The sequence below is a fragment of the Malurus melanocephalus genome, unplaced genomic scaffold, assembly GCF_030028575.1.
Source record: "Malurus melanocephalus ecotype Western Australia unplaced genomic scaffold, MMel_1.1 scaffold_17, whole genome shotgun sequence".
Lineage (NCBI taxonomy): Eukaryota > Metazoa > Chordata > Aves > Passeriformes > Maluridae > Malurus > Malurus melanocephalus.
The window spans coordinates 4,588,468-4,614,053 of NW_026623249.1; the positions used below are offsets into that span (position 1 = coordinate 4,588,468).

Consider the following 25,586-nt stretch of genomic DNA (forward strand, 5'->3'; position numbering starts at 1 on the left):
CATATGTTGTTTTTTTCTTTCTATTAATTCCTCAACTTTGTTTTCATTGTGGACTGTGGAGAATATGCAAGCTRATACAGCTGTAATAGCACACCCTCCTAGAGTGGAAAAACATCTTTTTGCCACCAGGCCCTATTCTGGCTATGAAAACTAAAGAAAGGATCCTGGCAAAAGCATGTGCTGGAAGAACCACATCTCTGCTAGGATTTTTGCCAATAAAGAAATGTGTTTCATTCTGTCTTCCTTCCCCACCCCTGAATTTCCCACCTGCTGTCTACATTCCTGGCTGACASAACTACAGGACAAGAATCTGTAGTTTTGTCCTAATGCAAGAGAAACATCATTGGATTTTGTTTTTCAAACCCTTACAGAGCACTGAGTGCACTGGGAGCATCCAAGGCTGTTATAGGCCATAGGGAGACCTGAGAAGTGTTTTGTGAACCTCTCTGTGGACCTGGAGGCTGGGCACTGAGTCTGAACCCACTACAACCTCTCCAACGGAAGGGGTTCTCCTCTGCCTGGAAAGCCACGTGATGATAGATGTGGGTCCTACAGGAATGAGAAATGCAAAAAACCCTGGAGTACAAGAGGAAGCATATCCTGTCTGCATGGAGACACAAACCTTAGCAGGAACAAGTGCATGGAGGTGAGACTATATGGATACCATAGCAGGGTTCAGACCCCTTCTTCTGTAACTAATTATATTTCCACTTGTTCTTTATATAGATGTTTACACATACATGCATTCATATACATGTATCCACATTTTATATCAGCTCCTAATATTGCTGAGGTTTCCCTAAGGCAGCCCCTCTGTGTCCCCCCACAGCCCAAGCAGCCATGCTGAGACTCTCTACCACAGCCTGGCCAATGGTTTCTCCTGCAGACCACTCTCTCCTGACTCTGTACACTGTGGGGAGATCCTTCCCCACCCCAGTGCTGCTTCTTTTATTATTTCTGCCCAGCTGTGGTTTATAAGTTGTTTAAATCTTTTCTAGGAACAGATAGAGATCACAGTTACCCAGAATCCAAAAACGCAGACAGCTTGAAATGTGGTTAGACTCTGCCCTACTTTCATTGAGTTGAGAGCAAGGCTCTGCCAAGATGCTCAGGGGAGATGAGAAGACCCATTTCAGCAAACCACTCCTTCCTCCAAGCCCAACAAACCTAACCTGACCCCTTCCAAGCCTGCTGCATCAGTTCCAACTGCATCGCCTCTCCTCTTGGTTTGCCCGGGACTTGTAGGTGAGCAGGGCACAGAGACATGGAGCCTGGGAAAGATGCTCCCGCACTGCAACAGTGCACAGGCATGACACAGGCACAGGCATGTCCCCAAGCTGAGAAAAGTGCAAGGGATTCCCTGAATCATGGCCAYGAAGAGGGCAACACAGGGTGTGCTGCAGATTGAGAACGAGATRTGTTGGTAGAGTTTTACTGTCCACACGCTCACCGACAGCTTTTCCCCACAGCAAGTTGTTCCCTAAGCTGTGGGAGCTGCTGAAGCGGAAGTGCTGCCTGGGACTTCCCTCCCGTGAGAAATCCCCTCCCTGGGAWATCTACACTGTCTTTCAGAGCTGCTGTGGGACTGTGCCTCCAAGGTGAGCTGGCTCCCTTGCACTGCCAGGCTCCTCTTATGGTAGTATTTCCAGGGATCTGCAGTTATCTGGAAAGGGATACTAAATAAATGCCAGGAAGCTTTTTTCCTTCTCTTGAGTGGTGCCTGCCCACAGGACCAACCTGCAGACAAGGATGTATGCTCCCTGCACCCGTTTTGCCTGTGGTCTGATTCTGATAACCCTGGGGTTTTCTCACAAGCACTGGTATTCACAGGCGACAGGACTTGGGCAGGGAAGAACAGCTTGCAGATACATAGCTCCAGCTCTATGACTTTCTCCAAAGTAAAGAATCTTTGCTGAGTGATTCCACTGTATTCCACGTGGAATTTATGGAGCAGTACATAGACAAGCCACCTGCACCCACTAATATTTCAAGGGTATTACTTAACCCTGCTTGGAAGGGCTTGTACCAAGGCAAGGATCAGAGCAGCACTGGGGTATTTATGCTAGTGCTCTCATTAATGGTAGCAACAGTGAGATGTTTCAGGAGAAGGGCTTGCTGCAGTCAAGGCCATAAAGAGATGCTAAAGGTTTCATCTGAAAAAATATCCAAGATCTTTATAGTATTTATTAACACCATTTACAAGGGCTGACTTGAACGGCCTTGGAAGGAAGAATGAAAAAATGCCAGCAAACACATTAGGATCTCCTGCAAGAAGTTTTTTCATCCTATTGAAAAGCTTTGTTAAAAAGAATGATGAGAATGGTAATAACAAGGCACTATAATTATACCTGATCCTTCTATAATCTCTGTCTCTGCAGAGTTCGGGAGCACTTTACTGCTATTATTGGATTTGAACATTCCCATCTGGATAACATACGACTGATTTGTTTGCATGGCTTATTTTAGGTATCTCAGCACGTACATTAGAGTTGCCTTCATATCTGGCTGATTCCCTGCAGTCTGGAAAAGCAGAAAAAGATCTGCAGCTTGTGCTCTCCACCACCATTCTGTTCTCCTATTCCAGTGCCTTGGAGAGTTCCTTACAGAAGACCAAGGACAAAAGGAACCTTCCTAAGTACTGCAGAATGTACAAYGGTAGTGCTGAAGCACTTAGAACATGGAGGCTGGATACTACAAAGAACATCTGGATTTGCACCTGTATTATTCTAGGCTTGAGATTCCATGGATCCTAAAACAGCTCTAGATACATTGAAAGTTTAGCAGCAAGGACTTGTCAAATACCTGGTGCTCTGTGATCTGAATAGCTGCTACATGAGTCTTTTAAACAAGGGGGTGAACTGCATGTTCCCCAGAAGGCACAGAACAAGGGGAAGCTGGTGAAAGGTGCTCACGTCTGTCCAGATTTAGCATTACTTGCAACACCATCTCAGTTACAGAGATGACGAGCTCTCCCTACAGCTCCTAATCCCCATGTCATTAAATGAGCGACCATCAATGTCACAAACTTTGCTGTTCTCTTACTGGAGCTCTTGAGTGTGAACCCGGGCATTTGCTACTTCACTCTGCCAAGGCCAGGGGAAAYGAGACATAATGGAAAATAATTCAGCCTATGCTTCAAAACCCTACACAGAAATGAGATTTTAAAAAAAAATATTAAAAGTACAATACAAAAACTATGGTTTACATTACTTGAGTAGTTTTCAGTCTGAAATTCACAGCAATTTGTCACTAGCTTGCAGTTCAGGGAGGGAATGTCCCTTTCAGACTCAATCACCATAAAACAAGCACAAGTTGCCTGATTCTTTTGTTGCTCTCACTGCTTTTTAGGGATTTTTTTTTTCTCCTGTGAACTGAAAAAGGGTTTTCTGCTGCATATCTTGCACATCTCGCCTGGCCTCGTTCAGATGGGGTTTCAAGTGTCTGCCCATCCCTAAGGCTGTGGGACATCTTGTTGAGGAGTTTAAGAGGATCCATTAGCCCTGTCTAGTTTTCCCCTACTTAWTTTTTGGAATATTATATCCAGTCTCCTCACTTTCATTCTATTAGATTCTTCAGAGCAGTCTCTGAATTTGTTTACTTCTAGTTTATTTTTAAAAGACAAACCCCCAATGGACATAAGCTCTCAAGTCCCTTTTGAAAATGCTGTCTTGTCTGTAAGTGCTTTGTTTGTGATCCTCTCCAATCCTTTAGGCTATTGTTTACAAGATGGAAGGCATCTGCACTTGGGTTAATCATGCCGAATGCCAGCAATTCCCCCAGCATGATTTGTTGCACAAGCCAGTGGGAGCAGGGTTTGTTTTGATTACGTTTAGTGTGGAAAACCCACATTTTGCTCACATCAGCCTGACAAAATAGGGAGGCCTAATCCAAAACATTCAGAGGGGAACCATAATCTGCTCACTGATTTCAGTGGCATCAGGGACCAGCTCAAAGGTTGAGAGCTCTGATGGCAAGGGTGGTGTCTTGGGAAAGAAGGTAGCCCAGGAGGCAAAAATCTTTTTGAAAGAGTATGCATGTCATTTGTTCTGGGATGGATGAACCAAAGACGCAGGGGACTGCCAGTACTATGCTTCTTAAAGCTCTGCAGCTCCTTTCTGACGTGCAGTTAGGCTGGGACTCCCTAGCTCTGCCCCAACCAGCCGTCACCTCAGGCTGATGCTGGCCTCCCCCAGTGCCCTCAGCTGACAAGTCAGGCTCTTTCCCTCATTCAGAATGATGGCGATGTTTTTATCCTCAGCCTGTGCTGACGCTTGCCTCCGGGCATCAGATGGGTGTCCCAATTTTTCTGCTTTTGAAAGCTGGGAAGAAGTGCCTGAGGGCTGCTCCCTTTGGGGCTGCCATCGAACTGCTGGGGCATGCAACTGCACTGCAGGGGTGGGTGTACAGGTCTGCCAGGTGCAGACTCCCTCTGTCTCCAGAGGCCCAGCACAGGTTCTGGAGCTCAGCACAGCTGTCCCTCACTGAGCCGCTGGCTCAGCTGGCCTGGGCTGCACCCTGTGCTGCTGAGCTCAGAGGTCTGCAAAACAAAGCACAGAACTCAAAGTTGCGCCTGGATCCTGGGTCTCCCCTATTTCCCAACCTGCTTTTCCTCCTCCAGAGCTGCTCCATCAATCACCATTAATCTCTTGTACTTATATAGAGGTTACCCTCGCTGGTGGCCTGTGGCAGAGATTTCCAGAGCTTAAGCTACTACACATCACATGAAGAAATGTCTCCTTTTGAGTCTTGCACTTGAGTATTTCATCAGACACCTCCCTGTATTTTTAAGAAAATACTTGGTCACCTACTCCATGGCATATAGGCTTTACAGATCTCTGCTGCAGACTTCAGCSATCTCTTTTCTGGCTGAAGAGACCTACTATTGAGCCAGCCCTTGCATGGRAAGCATTTGGAAGTACTTTGCTTTGCCTGAATCAAAACCCCAGCCCTGACAGCCCCAGCTGAGATCAGAAGGCAGCAGGAGCCTGCCAAGACCCAGGCAGCTCTGCAGGGAGGCATCAGGAGTTTCAGAGTGACTCTGCCACATTCCCTCTCCCTTTGACACCTGCTTTCTCTCTGAAGGCTGCCCTCAGTAGCCCGGCCTTTGCACTAGGGAATGGCTCAGGGCAGGCAGAAAGCTCCAATGCATGCAGTTATTAYAACTGTACAGATGCCAAACATCTGAAGAATTGGGGCAAAATGAACTCAATCAGACAAAGCCATCACATTCCCTTAACCAAGGTATGTTGTAAATTAAGGGGCTCAGCACGCTTAAAGACTAATGACACAAATACACATTGTCAGAGGGACATCAGGTTAAGGGTCAAAACTAAGATCTAGCTGTGTGTACACAGGCTTTTTTTTGAAGCTTGACTACCTAAGAATTCATTTCCCAATCACTGAGGATGGCCAAATGTTTGTACATTTTTAAAGTGTTTTTACACAAACTTGTGTCTTCTGGTGAATCCTGATCCCTAATGACATACAGACCCTCATTTCAGAGGTAATCAAGTATTATTACAAGAACTGCTGGCTGTGGGGCCCCTCCTGAGCACACACATCAGTACATATGGAAGTTATTAGCAGTACCAGTGAAGAATTTTGGGAAATTAACCCTTGGGTAGTGCAGAGCACTACCAACAGACAGCTAGYTGGGAGCAGACAAAGAGCCGTTTCCTGCTGGATGCCTGCAGCATGCTGGGACTGAAATCCAGACCCTTCACAGCATGGTAGAGGAAGCCCCTCTCACAAGCACTAAACTTTTCAACCTCTGCTATTGGGAAGAACACTTGAAAAAAACCATCTGCAAGGCTGTGTAAGTTTCCTCGACAAACTGAAATGAGTCAGCTGGAGAAATGTATAACATAACATATAAAAATGCAAACAATTTTCTTCTATTCCCCAAATGGTGCTCAAGAGGTTGTGAGGAAGTTTGCAATTTCTTTCTAAGTCCCCTTAGGAGCCACCAAAAGAAACATTTGGATACGGACCACCAAGAGCTACTCTTACGTGRCAGAGGGACCGGTTCAGAAGCAAGGCCATTAAAGGGAACATCTCCCACTCTAATGAAAGCAGCAGAATAGTGTTTGCCATCACCCCACGGAAGTAAATTCTTATGGTTTTGCTTTGTACACCTTTTTTTCTCAAAAGCTGAAAGAAAAAGGTTTCTCTTCCAACATCCAAGCAGAGAATGAAGGACTCCCAACACTTGCCTCAGCCAATGCACTTTCCACTTTCCTGTTCTTTCTGCATTGATTTCCTTTCTTGCACCAATCCTGAGCTGCAAAGTGACCTCTCCTTGGGAATAATGAGGATACTCACATATRATGTGTTTTCAACTTCCACAATATAACAATGCTTGGCAGTAATTCCATGCTTTTCATCCACAGATCTCAAATCAATTCGCTGCAGCCCTGCATGGAATTGACTTACTTGTAAGACTGAGACAAATGCTTGCTGTGCAATTAAAAAAAAAAAAAAAAAAAAGCACAGAATAAAGTAGACTTTATTAAAATCCAAACTATTTCCTTCTCCCATGGTGTGATTTTCCTAAAGTGCAATCCAGGCCTCAAATAGGGCTCTCCTGCAGCCCCCAGCCATACAACCCAAGATGCTCATTTGTGGCCAAATGAGAACAGTTCACAGCCAGGTCAGAGCAATACGGGTRGAAAGCTCTTCCCTCAGTGAGACATAACCGTGGCCAGAAAACAGAAGCATTCCTGTGCTCAGTTCTAAACRTGGAAGAAATTAGACTGCTCCTCCCCACCACACCCCCCACTTTCTGCAGGGAAGGCAGGAAGTCAGCCAAGGCACCTCAGCAGACACCCTGAAAAAAGAAAATAATCGAGGGAATGAACATGATGCCTGGGGCAGCAGATCCAGTCCCACTCCTCCGTGGCAGAGAGGAAGGGCAGCTGTGTGGCTGACCCTGCCTAGGCAGGGGCTTCACCTAAGAGCCAGGGGCCAGTCCCAGAGGTGCCCAGAGCCACCTGAAATGCTGGCAGCAAGCAACACTACACCCACACATCAGCTACTACAGGACATGCAAACCCTGCAGAAATTAGTAATTCCAGCTCCTGCTTTTGTGCTGGGCTGAGAGATGCAGGAGCTGCACGGCCACCACACTTACTCTGGCCCCCATGCAGCTGGGAGGAGCGGGCAGCAAGGACAAGATCACCACTTCCCTGACACTTATTTAACTACCTTGGTTCATAAGCCAATGCCCTGAGACAYGTGGCCAGGCACCTCACCACCAGCAGTGCAACAGAGCCCTCCAGAGAGTAATTCTGAGTGTCTAAGTTGGGCTCCTGTGATGAATCACAGCCTGTATCTCACTCTCTGTGCTGACCACACACTTTGGTTCCTCAGATAAGACACCTGAAGAAAATAGAGCAAATTCAATGTACTCTCCTCCCGTGTTCAGCTTTTTTCTCTTGTACAGGTGTGAAGTGGAAAGTCCGCTTGAGCTCAGAAGGCTGCCTGCCCAGCTATGGCTGTTTAGCAGCATGCAAAATRGTTTGGTTCAAATTTCACAGTATCTGAATTTCTCCTTTCATGTGGTTGTTTTCAATCACTTATTTTGAAGACATCATACCTGACTATCCCTGAAATGAACCATAACCCTATTTAAGTCAGCTCTGTTCCTCCCATTTGTACTTATCCTCACCAGTTCAAGTTCACTGATGATGTGCTCTGTTCCAAGGTCTTGAATTACTCAGCTTTTTTCAAACATTCAGTACAAATTTTAAGGTACTAAAAAAACTCCTTAAATATACAGGGRTGAGATTTTCAGAAGTATTCTCTGTTTAGAAAATTCTACAACTAATTACACTATAAGATGAATTACGTTTAATGTTCTCACCTAGGACCACTCATTTATGCTCAGCTTTTGTTCTTTATGAGAAATTCACTTGTCCAGTTTCAGCTCGATTGCCATGTCTCTGCACTAAACTAACTGGGCTTCCAACATTACAAGGAAATGAAGTTATCGCCATGTATTTGCTGACTTAAAAATCAATACAAAATTTTATTAAAATTTCAGAAATTTTATATTAAAAATTCTTTGCCTTTTCAGAGGCAAAACCAAAACATTTTCTGATGCTCAACAGATGGCAGCAGCACACTATCAGATGAGCTTAATCACCTCCTGAGAAAGGGTGCAGGATCCCATCTCTTTACATCCTCCCAGGGCAGATATGACTCTCCAGACCAGGGTTATCTCTACAGGAATGCCATGCCCTTAGTACAGCATAACCCATCTGCATGCCCAAAAATCCGATCAAATAAAGCAACGCAAAAGCCAGTGAAGCTGCAGATATCGTACACRGCTGCAATGGTTTCACTCCGGTGCAAACGCCGGCCTCTGATGTAACAGGCATCGCATTCGTGCTGCCAGGAGTGAAAAGTGCTCTTGCTCCACCACAGCTTCGTGAGTCAGCACAGGGTCATGCCCACCGATGTCCAAGCTGCTCTGCTGTGGGACTGAACTCAGCTGCACCACTTCACAAGGGCAGATTTGAACCAGAAAGGAGCTCAGGCACTTTGGGGTAGAAAAAAMCACAGGGCTGACCTGGGAAGACAGGCACCTCACCTTCTTCTGAAGCTTTWAAGTTACAAATGGAGCAATGAGCAGGACTTGGTGATGGTGGAAATGTCTGCTCTTCATGTTCAGCTTTACCCCAGGCATCTCTGGGGAAAGTCACACATGCTGCTTATGTATGAGGACGCACCTGTCACAGCCATTCAAGCTGTGGTTCAAGCTCTTCCTCTCCCAGCAGCCAGTCCAGCCTCACTGGTGTGGCACACATCCCACCAGCACAGCCATAAAAGAGGCAGCTCCCATATGAATGGCATCATCTCCCAGCCCAGGACAGAGAGGGGCTGGGGACAACACTCCCTTCTGACCCTCCCCTTCTGTCCAGGAGTGAGAACACCTCTTCCCCCAGACACATCCCCAAGGAGCCCCCCAGCCCTGCTCTRTCCCTTGTCATGGCATCAGCAGGGAGGCTACGGCAGCACAGTTCTCGCAGCGTGGGCACTGCACGGCGGCTCCGGCACAGGGGCTCAGAGAAGACCAGGGGAGTTCCCCCCATCTCGTCAAAGTGCAAGGGGTTGTTCCGGGTCCCTGCCACCACCAGCTCCAACAGCCGTACCACACAGTCTGAAAACCAGTTCTTGAGGCGGAAATAGCCCTCCTGGAAAGAGATTCGAAGGCTGATGGGCCCAGCAGGCATCCGCACGCTCAGGCTGAACAAGCAGTTCCCCTGCGAGCTGTCTCGTACCAAGTAGGTGCCCACAGGCTCCCGCTGGAGCTTGGCGTGAGCCTCCCCCACAGACAAGGGGCCCCAGTAGAAGTCACTGGCCTGAAGGATATTGAGGGATCGCTCCAGCACTTCCCACTCGCAGCTRCGAAACATCCGGAAACGATCGGGCAAGCCGGGTGGCGCAGGGCTGGGGAGAATGCTTCGATGCTGCCTTTGCAGACGAGAAACAGTGGTGTGCGTGTTGTGCAGATCATCTGGCCTCCCTCTGATCATCTCTCAAAGAGCCCATGAATCCTGGAAAGATGCTGCCTTTACCATGCTTCCTCCTTTGCATCCAGCCTGTGGGACAGAAGGAAAGTGAGGCAAACCCAATACCTTCTTCAATCCAGGCAAGTGAAAACACTTCCCRAGGAAGAAAGACCAGCAAAAGTACCAAAGAGGGTCTGAAGGAGCTATTGCATGCCACCAACCCCCAGCTGTAGGGACAACCAAGGATATATGTGCAGAAAGGGCTCCAGCTGGATCCCCACCAGCACAAGGTGACACCTTAAAGAGCTCTGCAYCCATTGGGTTTCTGTGATTCAGAGCGAGGGCTCCTGCACACCCTCCAGCAGGCTAATGTGAATTTAGCAGATCTCAAGATTTCCCCTTGTTGGATGTTTGGGACTCTTCAGAGTGGCCTTGAGACTGGAAAGGGGAAATTACACCACAAATCAAAAGGGAAAAATTTCCCAAAGTGGGAAAGTCTCATTTACATTGTCATTCAGTGAAAAGTAGAAAGGTTTCCTTGCACCTCTCCAACCCTTTCCCCAACCAAAAGATTGACAACAGGACTCAGCAAAAGCAGAAGGCAGGGATAAACCTTTCTCACCAAATCCCAGAAACCACTCCCTCATCCCAAGACATGCCTGTTTCACTATGCCAGGAGAAAGCAAAGGTCTCAGATCAAGACCCCTTAAAAAAATGTTACATCAACTTCAAGGCTGGAACTACCACGAATGAGCTCACTTAACACTGGTACCAGATACTGCTGATGCCCTTCCACACTCTTAATTTCTGTTTCTTCCAGAAGGACAACTCCCCCTGCCTGCAGACAATGCTGCCCTCTCCCAGTCACCATCCTCTAATGTACTGTCATGACCCTGCTCATCTCCTGCACCTTGATATCACCATGCTGTCTGTTTTCAAAAATGCAAATTTCTGATCCCAATGTTGCCATCAGCCATTCAAGTCACTTCAATTATATTAAAAAATACATATTCTAGATCTGTGCGTGTATAGGCACAAACATAAAAACCACAGCCTTAAGCCAGAGGTTCATTCTGTGTGAGAAGCTGAGCTGTAACACACCACTTCCCCAGGCCTGACAAGTCAGTAGCTCGCTGCCAAACGCTGCCCTCAGTCCCTTGACATAGTCCATTAACCCAGTCATACTTGCTCACAGCACAGCCATGCTTGGAGCAGAACAGAGTGCTGGCACAGCCTGCAGCAGAGGAGGAGSCATACTTCATCTCCAGCACTCCCCCCCATTACAGACTTGCCAGAGCATCAGGGCTCATATCAGCCAGGCAGCCCCTCAGGGAATGTGCAGGGACTCRTGGAGGGCTGGCTCCGCAGGGAGAGCTTTATGTTAAGCTTAGSTCTTTGCAAAGCTCCCCTGCCTTGCACCCTTTGCCAGCTACTCAAAARCCTTGCGCTCCTTTTGGTGCTCGTGCCAGCTGGGTGACCGCGCATACTCGGCACCCAGGGAGAGGACAAACATCTTTCCTTCACACAGGCACAGTACTTTGGGAAAGGAGGCATGTGCCTGGCAATGCCTTACTACAGACATCTTTTCTAGTCTAACATCTCTCTCAATACTTAACAGTAATTCCAATCATGTAGCTGCCAGGCACATTTCATATATGGAACCATAAGCACCCTTTCCAAGAGCAGCCTGGGAATCTTCTCCAGCTTGCAGCCCAGTGACTTGCAGTCCACAAGCCACTAATGTCCCTGGTACTGCTCTGAATGCTCCTGATTCTGCCTTTTAGCTAGCGTCATAGTGGGAGGGGAATTCCATGCTTAGAGAAAGGTGGGAGGGGTAGGAAGGAGTTAATCAAGTTGGGTTTTTTCTTTTCCATTAAAAAAAAAGGTAGCAGTTGAAAGTTTCTCAGACCATTCAGCAAGTCAGAATAAATCTTAGGTGAAGGTGGTTTAGTGAGCAGTATGCAAACAAACACAGTCACCACTACAGCAACTAAGGCCATCTATCACCACGGAAAATTCAGCAGAGAAGGCACCACAAGGAGTTGTCCCTTTCCTTCTCTTCTGCTGGGCAAGGAAGCTTTAGGGCCCTCTGACATTAGTTCCTATAGAAAATGAAGGTGCCAGATGCCTCCAGGGTTGTGGCTATAGCTTCGAGAGGAGCAAGAAAGAGCCTTCCTAAACAGCAACTTCTCTTGGGTCCAAATGGAAATTTTGCCAGTTTCAAAGGGTCSAGGTTGGAAAATGAATTCAAGTAGTAAAACAGTTTTTAAAATAACAACAAATATACAATTTGTTTAAGGCTGCAGATGCTATTTGACAGAAAAACCACCCAAACTGGTTTGTCCCAGTTTTCAACCTTGAGTCATTCACCCAAGTCCTTCAAAAAAATCCACTGCTACAAGAAATCTGACTAAGAACTGAGACTGTMATGGTTTCAAATTCAAAGTAAATGCAAAAATAGCACCTTGACAATTTGTTCACTTGGTTTGAAATCTACATATGGGTCAGAGCCTCAGATGGGGAGAATTTGTTTAGCTTTGTTGACCCATTTCCAAGAGATAAGTGCCCAGCATGCAGCGCAGCATTAGTTACATTAGCCCCAGAAGTGCTTCCTGATACTACCTTTAAGGTTCACTTTTAATGAGTCAACAGGTCTATGCTGTATATGGTCTCCCACACCAAGGAGGATGTGCAGACCCAGGATTAGGAATAAGTCAAGCCAAGGATGTAATAAAACACACTTGCATAGTAAGTATTGCTGCCTTGCCACACCACGATTTGCTTTCCCTCTTCTCCTCTCCAAAAAAGCCCAAAAAACCCAATGCCCAAACAAGTTACTACCTCCCTAGTGCAAGTCAGAACAGTGCTTGCAGCCAAAGCAACATACCCTAAAAAGCTGGTGTCCCTCTAATTAAAAGGCTGGATAAGTTTCCCGAGAACTGATTTACTAGTTCAAGAGCTTTTCAAAATAAGTGCTCTTGACACAGGGCATTCTGTTTTCCTCCTCACTCACAACCCAGGCAAGACAGTGCATTTTACATAAGGAGACAATTCTAGTAAAACAGGGGACAGTGCACAGCACGTGGTATCAGCCAAGCCAGCCCTGCACCCCAGGGGCCTGACAAATCTGGCAAGCTCAACAGCAGCCTCAAGAACTTAGCTATGATGCATCCTTGCACTCTTTTTCCAGGACACTTGAAAAAGCTTACCTCTTTGTCTCTGCCACCCATAGGGATGAGTTTCTGGATGTCAGGCCTGAAAGTGGTCCAAATTCAAAAGCTCCGATACAGCATTTCCCAGTTTTTGCACAGCTTTCCTTAAGAGCAGATCCATCCTTTGAAAAGAAAGAGACATCCATCAGGCAAGTGACTAAGCCCATTAGTTGCTGCAATGTGGATCTAAAATACAACAAATCTGGAGACAGGTTGTTTCTCTCGATCTCTTTGATCTGTGCTACTGTAGAAGCACGTATACAGCACTTCAGATAGCAACAGAGACAGCACGTTTTATTGCTGTTGTTGTTATTATTATTGSTATKTACAAAGCTGTGAGCTGATTAGGTCCAGGCAGCTCACAGGTGGCCTAAGGACAAATGGAAAGACCATAAAGTTGCCATCATCTTACGGAAGCAGGAACCATAAAACTCAAATGTTAAGAGATGGTGGCAACAGGAATAAATRTAAGGATTCAAACCAGCAAACTCCAACTTGAGCTGAATACAAAAGACAACATTTAGAGTATCTTATTTGATGTCATGTACATAACCATTCACTGCTGACTTATCCCACCTGTAACACACTCCATTCTGGCCCACACTCTTCTGCCCTGCTTCCCCAGCTCTCAAGACTTTTCCTTCTCMTCTTGCAGATTGAAAACTAAACCCACTGACCTGGTGTAGCAGCAGACCACCATGTGTGCAATCATGTGTCTGTCAGTGGATCCACCAGCAAGCTGAAAAAACAATCCCAGCTTTCTGCACGCCTTTTTCAGAGACAGTCCCTGCATGGCTTCACTTGCATCCACATAACATAACTTCACTACATCCTCCCCAGCCCAGTCCAAACTGGGCACACACCCCACAAGCCACACTGACTTGCAGCTAGCAAACCTGCATGTCTATCCCATTATCACACTTTCTCATTAACACTCCATTTGGCTTAACCATCTCCCAAATATCAAGCCAACAGTTCCCAGAGMAGTTAGATGGAGGCTGGGATAATTAGGAAAAGCTCTCCCTGAAGTACCCTTCAAGCCCTTGCAATAGCTTCCCTACTCCRGCAGCAAAGCCTGAGCAGACATCTCCCTTTTGCACGTCTCCATCCCACAGAAATGCACTGCCTACTGATTTGTGGCTGGGGAGGCTGTTTCAAAGGAAAGCTTGAGCAAAGAGCTGGAAGAAACCTCCCTAGTAAGAGCCAATTATGCAGCACTGGGTTTTAATGGCAGGCCAGCCTGGTTCCCATGGCTGCCACCRGCTGCCACACACTGGCACTGGTTTGAACCACACCATCACCACCACGGCACATGGTCACACCAATGCCCCTTGTCATGAGCACCCTGCCACAGCCAAGGTGACCGGGGCTGATCCAGAAGGGGATCACAGAGGGAGAAGGGAAAGGAGATGCACAGACAGACGTGCCAAAGAGCACAGAGAGAGCTGTGGTTAGGGAAAGAATGTGGTCCAGCTCAGTTAAGAGGACCAATGTTAATCACAGCCAATTTCTCCAGCACAAAGCAGGCCTCAGAGACATTGCAGCTCCCTCTATCTTTTATGCCATGGCAGTTTGATGTGAGGCTGCCATTATGTCTGACACATAAGGGAATAAGTGGATAAAAAAACACACCACACATATATAAACCAAACYAAAACTTCATTTCCCTATACAACCAACATTCAAGAATGCAATATTTAATAAAATAAGCTGAAGCAGCACACACACTGTGGCAGTTCCTACTTCACACAGTACAGATGGTGCAGGAAGATCCTGCATGTAGACTCTGGGAATCAGCAGCTGGACATCTTGCAAGAGGACTTGTCTTATCAAACACTTCCCAACATTTCGGGGCTGAAGAACATACTTCAAAACCCACAAATAACTTTTCATGGATCTAATATTCATGTTTTGTACTTCTTATCATATTTTTCTATGACGTGTGTTTTCTGAAYTAATATGGCACTTTGCTGATATAGGCTAAAAGGTTTTTACTCCAGGAAAACCAACAAGACAGTGTATTATGTGCCAAATAGTCTTCCAGACAGAGAAATCTACAAGTGTGTTTGGTTTCTCCATAATCCAACAAGGTGGTAGTTTACAAGGAAAGAAAATTCTGGGATAATTGCCTCTACTGGGATAACTAAAAGAGCTGGAAGACACCCATTTTCAGAGTCCCCTCCTCATACTTTGGAAATACTAGACACTTCCAGGAATACTTTTAAGTAAAAAAGCCTATCCCTCATTGAAATAGCCCAAGGTGAATTAGTAATCCTGAGAACAGACAAGCCTCACTTCCCTGTACTCAGAGGCTGCTCTGCAGTAGCCACAAGCAACTATAGCTTGCTCCACAGCAAGTAAAACTACCAAAACTACCATCTGACTTCTGGCAAAGAAGACAGCTCCTACTGTAGACTGAATGCCTTCTGCTGTAACTGGGGAAACAAGAATTTTTAGAAAAACAACCTTAGGAAAAGGAAATCAGGAGGGGTTAGTACTAAGTTCCAAAGCTGCAGCTGAGCCTATCCTGCCATGGCTTAAGCAAAGAGAATTGTTGCTTGCCTCTGGCCAACAGCATTTTTGGTAAGTGAGGGAAGCCCAATCACATTGCTCCTGACCTTTGCAGTTTCACAGCGAGCAGCCATTCCTGTGAATATCAGTGCTGCAGAGCTACATGAAACCTCAGCCCTGTGCTCGGCCAGGGAACAAAGAATCCGTGCTGTTGCCTTGTCTTCCCTCCCTACACACAACACGTCAGCTTGGGAAGCAGCCCTCTGGAAAGGTGGCTGGAGTTCTCCCCAGTTTGGGGGCAGAAACAAGGAAATGGAGAAAGGGCACGATGAGGAAGAAAAAGAGAAAGAGAAGCCAAGATAAAAGCAGTCCCTCATGTCTCCCTACTTGAAATGCTCTGTGCMATGTCCATGCCAAGGGGGAGATCAGTGGGAAGGGGGTAGCAATGCCCAGGGCTGCCTCCACCCATCACTGCTCCTCASTGTTGCCAGCTCCCCTCACCCCCAGAGCAGCAGCACAGGTACATTTCCTCTGTTCCAGCCTCTCTCAGTTAAACTGACTTATTTCACTTGTTCCAAGAACCCTGTTTGAGGAAATGAGTAAATCCCGAGACACAAAGGCCATCAGTGGTCCCTGTGATGGCCATGGCTTGTTATCAAAGCCATCACATTGAGCCAGAAAGGAATTCAAAGCAGCACCTAACTCTGAGAAATAAGCAGCTTCTGCAGCTAAAACTGATTCACTCTGCTGACCAGGACTATGCTGTCAGAGAAKAGTCCCAGGTGAATAACCAGCATGAGCACAGCAGGACAGGAGAGACACCCTGCCTTGACTCTTCAGAAGGACCAGCTTTAAAAGATGTGAGGGGGCATTACACAGCACCAGTTACTGTACCTTCAGAGGAAAGGGCAAGGGTCAGAAAGCACAGACACACCACAACACTAAGATTTATAGTGGGGGATTTCCAACACACAAGATAAAGAAACTAGTCCTGAGAGTCAAAAAAAAAAAAAAAAAAAAAAAAAAAAAAAAAAAAGTCATGAAAGGTTATTTAGGAAATGAAATCTTAAAATGACAGAGCGTGCAGACCTCCCACAAATGATGGCACAGAGATGCTGCCTGGCTAAGAGGACAGGCTTGGGGGACAACACAGGTCACACTGCAGGTATTAGTTGTAGGTGCAACAACTTGCACGGGTCTCTGCCRGGTATCTGAGACCTCAAACACAGACAATACAAAACCACAGTCCCCRTCCAAATCTTTCTACAACCTCAACWGTCCTTCAGAAGATGAAAAAAATAATCCTAGAGGAGCCAATATAAAGGAATATAAATTACTGACAGTAGGGAACAAATTTATATGAGGATGGCTGTCATGAAACTGGGATGGTAGGTGGCCAAGATAAACAAAACAAAACCCAGGAAACATATGGCCTTTTCAGTTCATCAAAAAGAGAAAACCTCTGAGGGAATCATTTAGTTGAGTGGGATACCAGCGAGTGGGGACAGGGACACTACAGAAAAGCCACACAAGCAAGCAGATATTAATATTTTTCTTATACAGGATGTTGAGAAGATTCCCCAGTATTTAATGCTGGTTAACCTGAAGGGGAAAAAGDGGGTGCTCTATAAGAAGAGATGGGGAAAAGTGACATTAAAGCAGAAAGCCAGCTGGGCARGATGGACTATAGCCAGAGGTTTTGAATGGAAATGGATGGTTGAGATACAAAGAGAGGTGCTCTCTCAATCAAATCAGCTGCATTAAGAATTGCCAGAGGCCTGCAAGTATTGAAAAGAATTTATTTTGACATGTGCTGCTAAGGAAGGAGCAGCATAAGACTGGCTACCTGGTATGAGAGAGAGCCAAACCCCAGGCAGAGCTCCCCATCAGGCAGATGGTACCTGAAGAAGCAACAGATGACAGGACACACTTTGTGCTTCCCCAAAGCCTCCACACCAGAAGCAAGTCAAAAAGTGAGACACAGTACATGAGCTAAAGAGCTAGCAGCACCCCAGGACCTGTAAAGCAGATGGGCAGAAGACATGAAGCAGTCATGACACAGTGTGAATGGGAGGTGAAAGAGGGAGGCCAGAGGAAACCAAGGCATTTCAGCCCCTGCACATCGGGTCACCTCTGTGCCACCCTCCCAGCCACAGCATCTTCACCCTGATTCAACTSAACCCACTTTGCAGAGCATCGCTCCTCACTCCTCAACAGGTTGGTGGGTACAAGCAGCCCAAAGGCTCCCACAGCTCTTACGCAAGCAGCTCCTTCCCCCCTAACCGTGCAAACTCACTCACATGTTGACCCAGGTCTCTTCCTAGAATTGTCTCCCCCTGTCTTCAAGCTGCCATTACCCACAACWCCTCAAACCCCAAGGTCTAACCTTGTCCCACACTGGCATCTTACAGTCTCATGTTACTTAAACCTAGGCAGACAACTTGAAACGTGGCGAGCCCTCTCTATCACCTTCCCAGGGTAAACAGTGACAAAATCACTCTCTGCAGGACAGAGAAGTCAGAAGTCATTCAAAGAAGCAAGAAAGCAGYAGGAGGTCAGCCAAGACTCTGTCCTGACACATGCAAATGCACACAGGCTTGTAGGAAAACCAACTGGGTCTGTATTTTCAAGAGCAATAAATTAAGTGGTGCAGCTGACCAATGAGCTGAGTAACAGTGCTGAGGGTTCATTAATGAAAGYTCCAGCTCTGAATACAAAAGCAGTCATTAAAAACCAAGAGGCAAGCAGGAGCGTAAGGGTGTAAAATGGATGGGTGGGAACGCAACAGTAATTGTCACCACCTCAGCGAACACAGTCAGTTCTAGTCACCTGAAGTAAAAACACAGAGCTTAAGCAAGTAGGATAGGCCTAAAGATGGGTGATGAGAAGCAACACATAACTGTACAGAGAGAGACTGGAGAAATTTCATGCTCAGTTTAGAGAGCAGATATACATAGAAGGGGAAGCCAGAGAAAGATACAGTGCAATCACGACGTTCTTTTTGTGTTCTTTCAGAAATCAGATGAGAGGAAGTTCAAAGGTGACCAAGATGAAAAGTAACTAATTTTAAAACTCATAAAAGGGAAAACTCCAATCATATAGACATTAAATGCTGTTTCTGGGGAAAGTGAGAGAGCTGCTCTGTCTCTGCTCTCTCAAATGCCTTTACTTTGTTTCTATGCTGTACCCACCATGTTATACTTTAGCAGATCTTAAGTAGAGGAGTCCAGCACCAAAGGGCTAGGTTTTTTAGCAACACCTTTTTAAGACACCTCTTAATCATTCAAACCTGACATAACACTTAACAGGAGCCCAGCACAAGCCATAAATGCCCTTGAATAGTGCAAAATTGAAGTAGTAAACAAGGATATATAAAGTCAATATGAGGAATCAACTATGGACCTGCCACAGAGTTAAAACAGCTCTGCCCATTTTTTCCTAATTCTTTAATGACTAAAAAGAACAGCACCACTTCTTTGGATGTGCTGACTTGAATATCAGCATGGAGCCTACAGAAATGACAGATTTCTGGGTTTACTGCTAAAGCACTAAATTTTTCCCAAGCTCCAACCTTCCTCCTTCCACACCATAAAATGTTACCAGAAAACAAGGAAGAACTAAAATATGGATGAAGAACAACATTGCTGGTCTATCAAAAAGCATAAACAAACCATTCCTGCACCAGTGTGTCAATGCAGGCAAACTTATGCTGAACCTCCTTACCTTCAGCAAGGCACCTTTAGCAGGATGTGCAGAAGCCCAGCTACACAGTTCAGATTGCAGATCTCTGACATTTTCCAACTGCTAACAGCCACACTCATTTTCTTAGCTTTAGACTAAGTTTCCAAATAAAATTTGCGACTGAGGAAGTATGAAAGCAGATCCAAATGGTTTCTGAGCTGCAGAATCACATACACAAAAAAACGCCCTCGCTGCACAAGTCACAATCTGAAGTCAAAATTTTTCTTCAGCATTTGCAGGGAGTGAGGGGAAACACAAAAMCCCTCTGCAACAAAGGCAACTGAATGCTGCCAGCTTTACCCAATTTTGCCAGCCACTGCTCCAGTATAAACATAAAGTAGCCCATCTGCAACTTCGTAGTGGCACTGTTCTTCCCCTCAGCTCCGCATGTGTTTGTGAACAAGCAGAAGCACACAAAGTGCAGGAGGAGCAGGAAGGGAGAAGGCAGAGAGAATGTGCATTATCAAAATACCTTGAGAGCGGTTCTTGGAAATGTGCAGCCTGCAAGCCTGTATCACACACTCATTTCCTGTGAAGTGCACACAGGCCTTTTCATTTCTCCACAGAAGAGGACAAAAATAAGGGGCAGCTCTAAAGTCTTCAAAGACAACACAAACCATCATTTAGTCACTCTACTTTAACTGAATCTACATTTTTATACTATTAAATTTATTTAAATTTTTATACTATTTAAATACTATTAAATATTGAACAGAAGTATTGATTCCCAGAATTTAAAAGGTAGGATTTTCTGCACCTCTCACTTTTAAATCTTAACTTGAAATCTTGCACTTGGTCAGGGGCAAGGAAGAATTTTACTCCAGTCATTTTGATCACTCACTAACACGAAGTCACCAAATCCTGCTACATCAAACAGCACAGCACCATTTGCTGTTTTTTTAAAGGTTGAGACTGATTTCAGCAAAATGGTGACCTAATTAATACCTTACTGAGGCAGAAGGATGCAGGATATGCACAAACGCAAACCAGAAGAGTAGGTAGTAATGAAGGAGACTGACAGGACAGAAGGGATTAAGTTRCTATCATAGCCACCTTTTGCCTCTACTTAAAAGTAATCACCAAACTAATTAATGTAGCATGTAGTTGCATTATTTTAAATAAATATGCTTCCTAATGACGCACATTTAACACTTTACTCTGTAAAAAGATATTGTCCCTGTATGGCATACTCAGCTCTTGTACCATCAACATTTTAAGTTACAGAGATGCACGTATCCTCCTCCCCATCTTGAGAGCTTTTGGTAAGCACTACTAGCCRAGGTCTGCAACAGCCTGGAATAACAGCTCAGGAACATACCACCTCCCCACAGCTTTTATTAATCTAACCACAGTATCAACCCAACMCAAATGATGTCATATTTAAGTACTGGCACTATCTCTTTATTGCTGACCAAACCAAGGTTGGGGAAATCAGGACAGAGAAGCCTGTGGGTGGCAGGGGGACAGGGGGTGGCAGGGAGCTAAAGGGAAAGAGTAGAAAGAAAGAGCGAAACATTCCCAGTGGAACACAGAAAAAGAGAAACATGGGAAAATACACAATTCCAAAGGCACATTTTCTCCTTTGTTTCTCAGCAATGCAACCACAATATTGTTGACAGCAATTAAGAATYTACACCACCCAGCCCCAACTCTATCCTTGCGCAAACTGACCACCAACTTCACAGAAATCCCAGCTGGATTGACGAGGGTAAGAGGCATGTTTGATGCTGCCTTCTGGAAACTGAATTTGGCCCTCATTGAGCAGGCACAGTGGGGACAGAGAGGAACACCGGGGAGTATCTGAAGAAGCTCAGCCTCTCCCCAGTAATCCTCTATGCCCGTATTTGGGGACCCCAGCACAGTTTACCTGTGCCTTCCAATGCAATCTTACAGAAAACTCCTATGTTGCTGCTCAACCCCACTACTTTAAATAAGTGATAAGCAAGCCAGGTTATTAAACGATATACAACATACTGAACATTAACAAGGAGCACAGAAATATCAAAGACCCAGATCCCAGTCTAACTCAGGAAAAGATGGGACCCTGTGTAGGAGGTTGGCATCCCAGAAATCCTGCATTTTTGTGCCCAAGAGCCTTCCCCTCTGGAGGGAACAAGAATCCATATTTCAACAACTGTCTTAAATCACATATCCAGCAGAATCACTCATGAACACAGAAACAAATCTTGGCTTCCTCTGCAGCAACTGGCCACATTTCATCGTAACTTGATTCAACCAAGAGCATCATTATGTGATAATACAGCYTCAGTCTCAAAACTTCTGTGCATGTGCATAATTTTTAAGCACATGACCATTGCCTTGCTGTGACTGAATGGGCCATTTGACATTCACACAGCATCTGAATTGCAGTTGCAATTGCTTGGAGAAAGAAGATATACTTGCATATCTCCTTAAGGACACAGTCAATAGAGAATGAAATACCAGGAAACTAGTGATTTCTGATTCCACCCCATTTTACTGAGTTGAGTGTGGTTAACATGTGACTGGATTTTTCATTTCACTGAGAGCTGCAAGGACTAGAACTACTAAATGGCACTGTCTGGACCACACAGTCCTAAATAGCAGCTTGCTAACAATACCCTTTACCCTTTCCAGAACAATGCTCAAGCCACATCCCCCTCCTTCATCATGCAAGAGAATAAACAAGCCAGGGACATTAACTTAAAATTCCTAAGTTCCTCTCAGTTACCTCTGGGGTTCATCCAGATCCCGTTTCCAAGCTTCTACTAAGCAGGAAGGAATATACACTTAAACTAAGCTTTTAAAAAAGGAAAAAAAAAATCCTAAGAGTAGCATGAGCTGAGGTTTTTACGTAGTAACCATTCCAAAATTCTCAGTAAGAGCGCATGTGTTTGTGGGAAAAAGTGAGTAGCGGATCCTGCATGGCTGTGAGCACCATGACTCAGATTGCATAAAGAAGGAGGATTTAGCGATAACCTTTGCGATGAGGCTTTTCATGGGTGCGCAGCACTGATCTTCTGAGAAACRGCAGGTGTGAGGCTGCGTTCTGACTGTGCGAGGACGGCGAGYTCCTCTGCCTTTCAAGGCAACCCCAAATGGGCATGTGCGCCCCGGTTCACAGTAACCCTGCTTCCCTGTAACGCCTTCAGTTRTGGCAGGCAGCTCCCTTTTCCAGGTAAGACTAAGTGTGGGCACTGCTTCTCCAGTGGTTCATATGAAAGGAAAGAAGTGGTGTGAAGACCAAGTTACCTGGACCTGCACGGCTGCTTCCCCACAGACCCATCTGAGACATCACATAATGTGGAGGTTTCACTTTAAAAGAAGCATCTCCCTGCCCTGATACGGTGAAAAGCACCTTGACACCAGGACGGTCTCAATGGAGCCTCCCAGGCTACTCCCAGCACCCCGCCGCCACCCCAGCACAGCACATGGCTCCCTTCAACGCCGGCAGTGAGATGCCAGCACCCCAAATCTCCCCAGATTCCTCGGGAAAAGCCCCCTAAGCCCCAACACCCTCCCTCTTCCAAGCCAACAACGGCCCCAACGCCCCCACGAGCCGAAMCAGGGGGGGCTGGACCCCCACGTAAGCCAGGGGGGACCAGAGCAGACAGGCAGACGGACAGACAGACTCCTCGCAGCCCGCCCCCCAAAAAGGCCGTTTCCAGTTAACGCAGCACAACTTACTCTAGGCACCTCCGGGGCCACGGGCGGGCGGCGGTGCCTCCGGTGCGAGCGACCGCTCAGTGCCGGGGCTACAGCGGCGCTGGCCGGCCCGGCCCCCGCCGCTCTCCCGCCCCGAAGCCAAACGGAGGCGGCCCCGCTCCCCGCCGCCCGGCGCCGCCGCGCTCCGCATTCCCCCCCGGCCCCTTCGCTCACAAAGGGGCCGGTGCGAGGCTTACCGGGGGCGGCGCGGCTGCCCCGCCGGGCCCTCCTCGGGGCGGGCGGGCRCCGCGGCAGCAGCTTCGGCTCCGGGTAGCGGAGCGGAGCGGAGCGGCACAGAAAGGATGGGATGGGGTAGGAGGGGAGGAAACCCCCCAAGTGTTTCTTTTCCGAGGAAGGAGCCACGGGGGAGGGGAAGGGGAGGGGTTTCTCCCTCCTCCACCACCCCGTCTTTTCACGGCGTGGCTCTTGCAAGGGGAAAAAAAGTAAAGAAGAAAAAAGTTCGGAGTTTTTTAAAAGCAAACTTGGACGGATGGGGGAAGAGAGAGGAAAAAGGCAAAGAAAAAAAACGATGCTGTGAAAGCCCCTCTGCTGCAGAGTGGTAGAGGAACCCCACCGGGATGGYACCGCAGCACCCGCCAGCCCCGGGACCCGCCGGAGCCACGTGTCGCTCCGGGCAGGCGGTGGCCGGGCCGGGGTTCTGCCCCTCCTCTCACCATCAGCTGGCCTGCAGCGCGGGGATGGGGCATCCGAGCTCGCAAGCACCGGGCAAGGGGCAATGTCCAGGGCCGAGGGCTGACGCAGAGGGCTCTTTAGACCGGCGGAAAATAGCGTGCCCGGGCTTTGCCTGCCAGAATTCTCCCAGTTCCTCTCGAGCACTTCAGGAGCTCTCAGAAGGGCACCGGGCACCCTGGAAGCACAGCGTGTGCGGCAGGATAATACGCACTTTTAGGAGCGTGGTCAAAAACAGACTATTGTTTTGGTGGATCAAATTAAAATACTGGAAATCATACAAAAGGTCACAAATGCAGAGAAATGTTATTATACAAAATACAAATAGTGCACCGTGTGGTGCATACTGTAAGCATATTGCTTCTCAGAGAGAATAGATATAATAGGAGAAAAGATAAACTTTGGAATTCAGTACAAACCTCACAGTTTAAAGGCCTTGCCTGTAATAAGGCTATGATTTGATCGTGTCACAAGAGCTGTCACTCACCTATACTTCCTCTAGATGCTGCTGAGCCTGCTGCACACATTCCTTGGTGTGTGCCTGCCGGGTGAATTCCCCTGTTGAAAAAGCTGTATGCAAACCCCAAATGCAGACATGCTCTGGCTGCTCTGTACCAGCCTAGTGATGCAAAGCAGCTGTAATTCCAGCTTGAGCAGCAGACTAAAGGCTTTACAGCTGCTTGGCATTGCTAGGGAGCATAAAGCAGTCAGAAACACACCACTGAATCTGATCCTCAGCCTTGCCAGAAGTTCCACTGAGTGTTGAGACATCAGTTCTTGTTTTTTCTTTCAACCAAGCACGAAGATGTTGCTGACCACAAAAGAATTTCTGAACTTTTGTAAGAATCTGGGCAAGGCACTTCATTCTTTTTCAGAGAGGCTTCAGTGGGAGAACCTGCCGCTGGAGCTCTAAATCACAGCAGAGATAAAGTGCTCATCTGTTCCATTTTTGGTCTTTAAGTAGGCTTGTCACACTTTTCTTTGTATTTTTTGGATGGCAGCTTCAAAAATGTCCTGTGGTTTGCTTTACAGTTGCCTAGTAGGGAGTCTGTTTCGCTCTGTGGATATTTATAACATTTATTGGGTGACTTCACAGACTCTTCCAGCTACCTTGCCTTAACATTAAACGGCYTGGTCTAATTCTGCCTTTTATTCTTCTTCTTCATCTTTGCCTGTGAGAAGTTAACATCCAGCCTCACTGCTCCGAGATTGTCTGCAGCTCTTGCTTATATTTCTATTATGCACTTGAAACAATAACCTTGCAGCAGTTACAACTGAAGTGTATTGCAGCAGTCCTCTTCAGCTATAAAAGCCAGTGAGACATGTCACAATGACACCTTTGACCACAATTTTCCAAAGCTCAGATTTGGTCCAAAATGTGTTCAGGATTAAGGTACCTCTGAGGTGGGTTCATACGGATGGAAAACACAAGGATGCTGAAATAGCTTATGTCCTGTGACATAAAGGAGGAGAAGGCAACCACATCATGCACAAGTACAGGCTTCGCTAGTGCTGCCTTTCTTTCCTGTGAGCCTGAAACCAAGTCTGGATGTGTTTAAGGTGATAAACAAATCCCGTCTTTRGGTGAGTTTTCTTGAAGAAAAAAGAGCACAAGTAAATTCCCTAGAACCAAGACTTCCCATGCTCTCACTACTGGATTGATGATTTTTTCCCCAACTGCTTTCAGTGCAAGGATACATGCCTGAAAGGTTTTGTATAATGACAGTGAGGATACGAGCAGGCWAATTTAAACACTGCCACTGGTGCATCTCTGGGGAAAGCTGGATCTATCCTAAAGACAAGTTTTTGAGATGCCCAGSATGCTGACGACAAGTGTGACAAGTGTGACAGTATTATACGTTTCATCCTACCCCTCRTTTTTCTTCTGCCTATTGATACATATACCCTCACTATCTATCCCTGATAGTAAAACTTTAAAACCACATTAAACATGAAAGAATTAATTGACAGAGCAGCAGAAATTACCATTTCAAGAGAGTTTTGTCTGAAGTCTCACTGCTGAAAACAGTAGATGTGAGCTCATTCTACCTTTGGATCATAGTTCTACTTTGTGGTGTTAATCTGCTTTTTCTTCAGCAACCCCCAAGTCTTTGGTAAGTTCCAAGATGTTGATATCCAGCAGCCCAGGAGCCGGTAACACCYTAACAGCTTCACTCCTTCTCAGCATGCAGACTCCTTACAACTTGCTTAAGGTAGAAGGAGCCAACATCTGCCT

The 25,586-nt window shown here is 46.4% G+C and overlaps 1 protein-coding gene across 2 annotated transcripts; it reads right to left on the reverse strand.

The window, feature by feature from the left end:
* Window positions 1-6,520: 6,520 nt before the first annotated feature.
* LOC130588433 (suppressor of cytokine signaling 1-like) lies at window positions 6,521-22,941 on the reverse strand. Of its 2 annotated transcripts, none has more exons than XM_057389362.1 (3): window positions 22,858-22,941; window positions 12,722-12,846; window positions 6,521-9,602 (listed from the first exon to the last, which is right to left on the reverse strand). In XM_057389362.1, exon 3 carries the CDS (start codon window positions 9,534-9,536, stop codon window positions 8,853-8,855), a length of 684 nt encoding a protein of 227 aa, XP_057245345.1. In that variant the 5' UTR covers window positions 9,537-9,602; window positions 12,722-12,846; window positions 22,858-22,941; the 3' UTR covers window positions 6,521-8,852. The 2 variants fall into 2 exon arrangements, with proteins under 2 accessions (XP_057245345.1, XP_057245341.1); XM_057389358.1 differs by lacking the exon at window positions 22,858-22,941 and adding an exon at window positions 22,643-22,851.
* Between the last annotated feature and the right edge of the window lie 2,645 nt (window positions 22,942-25,586).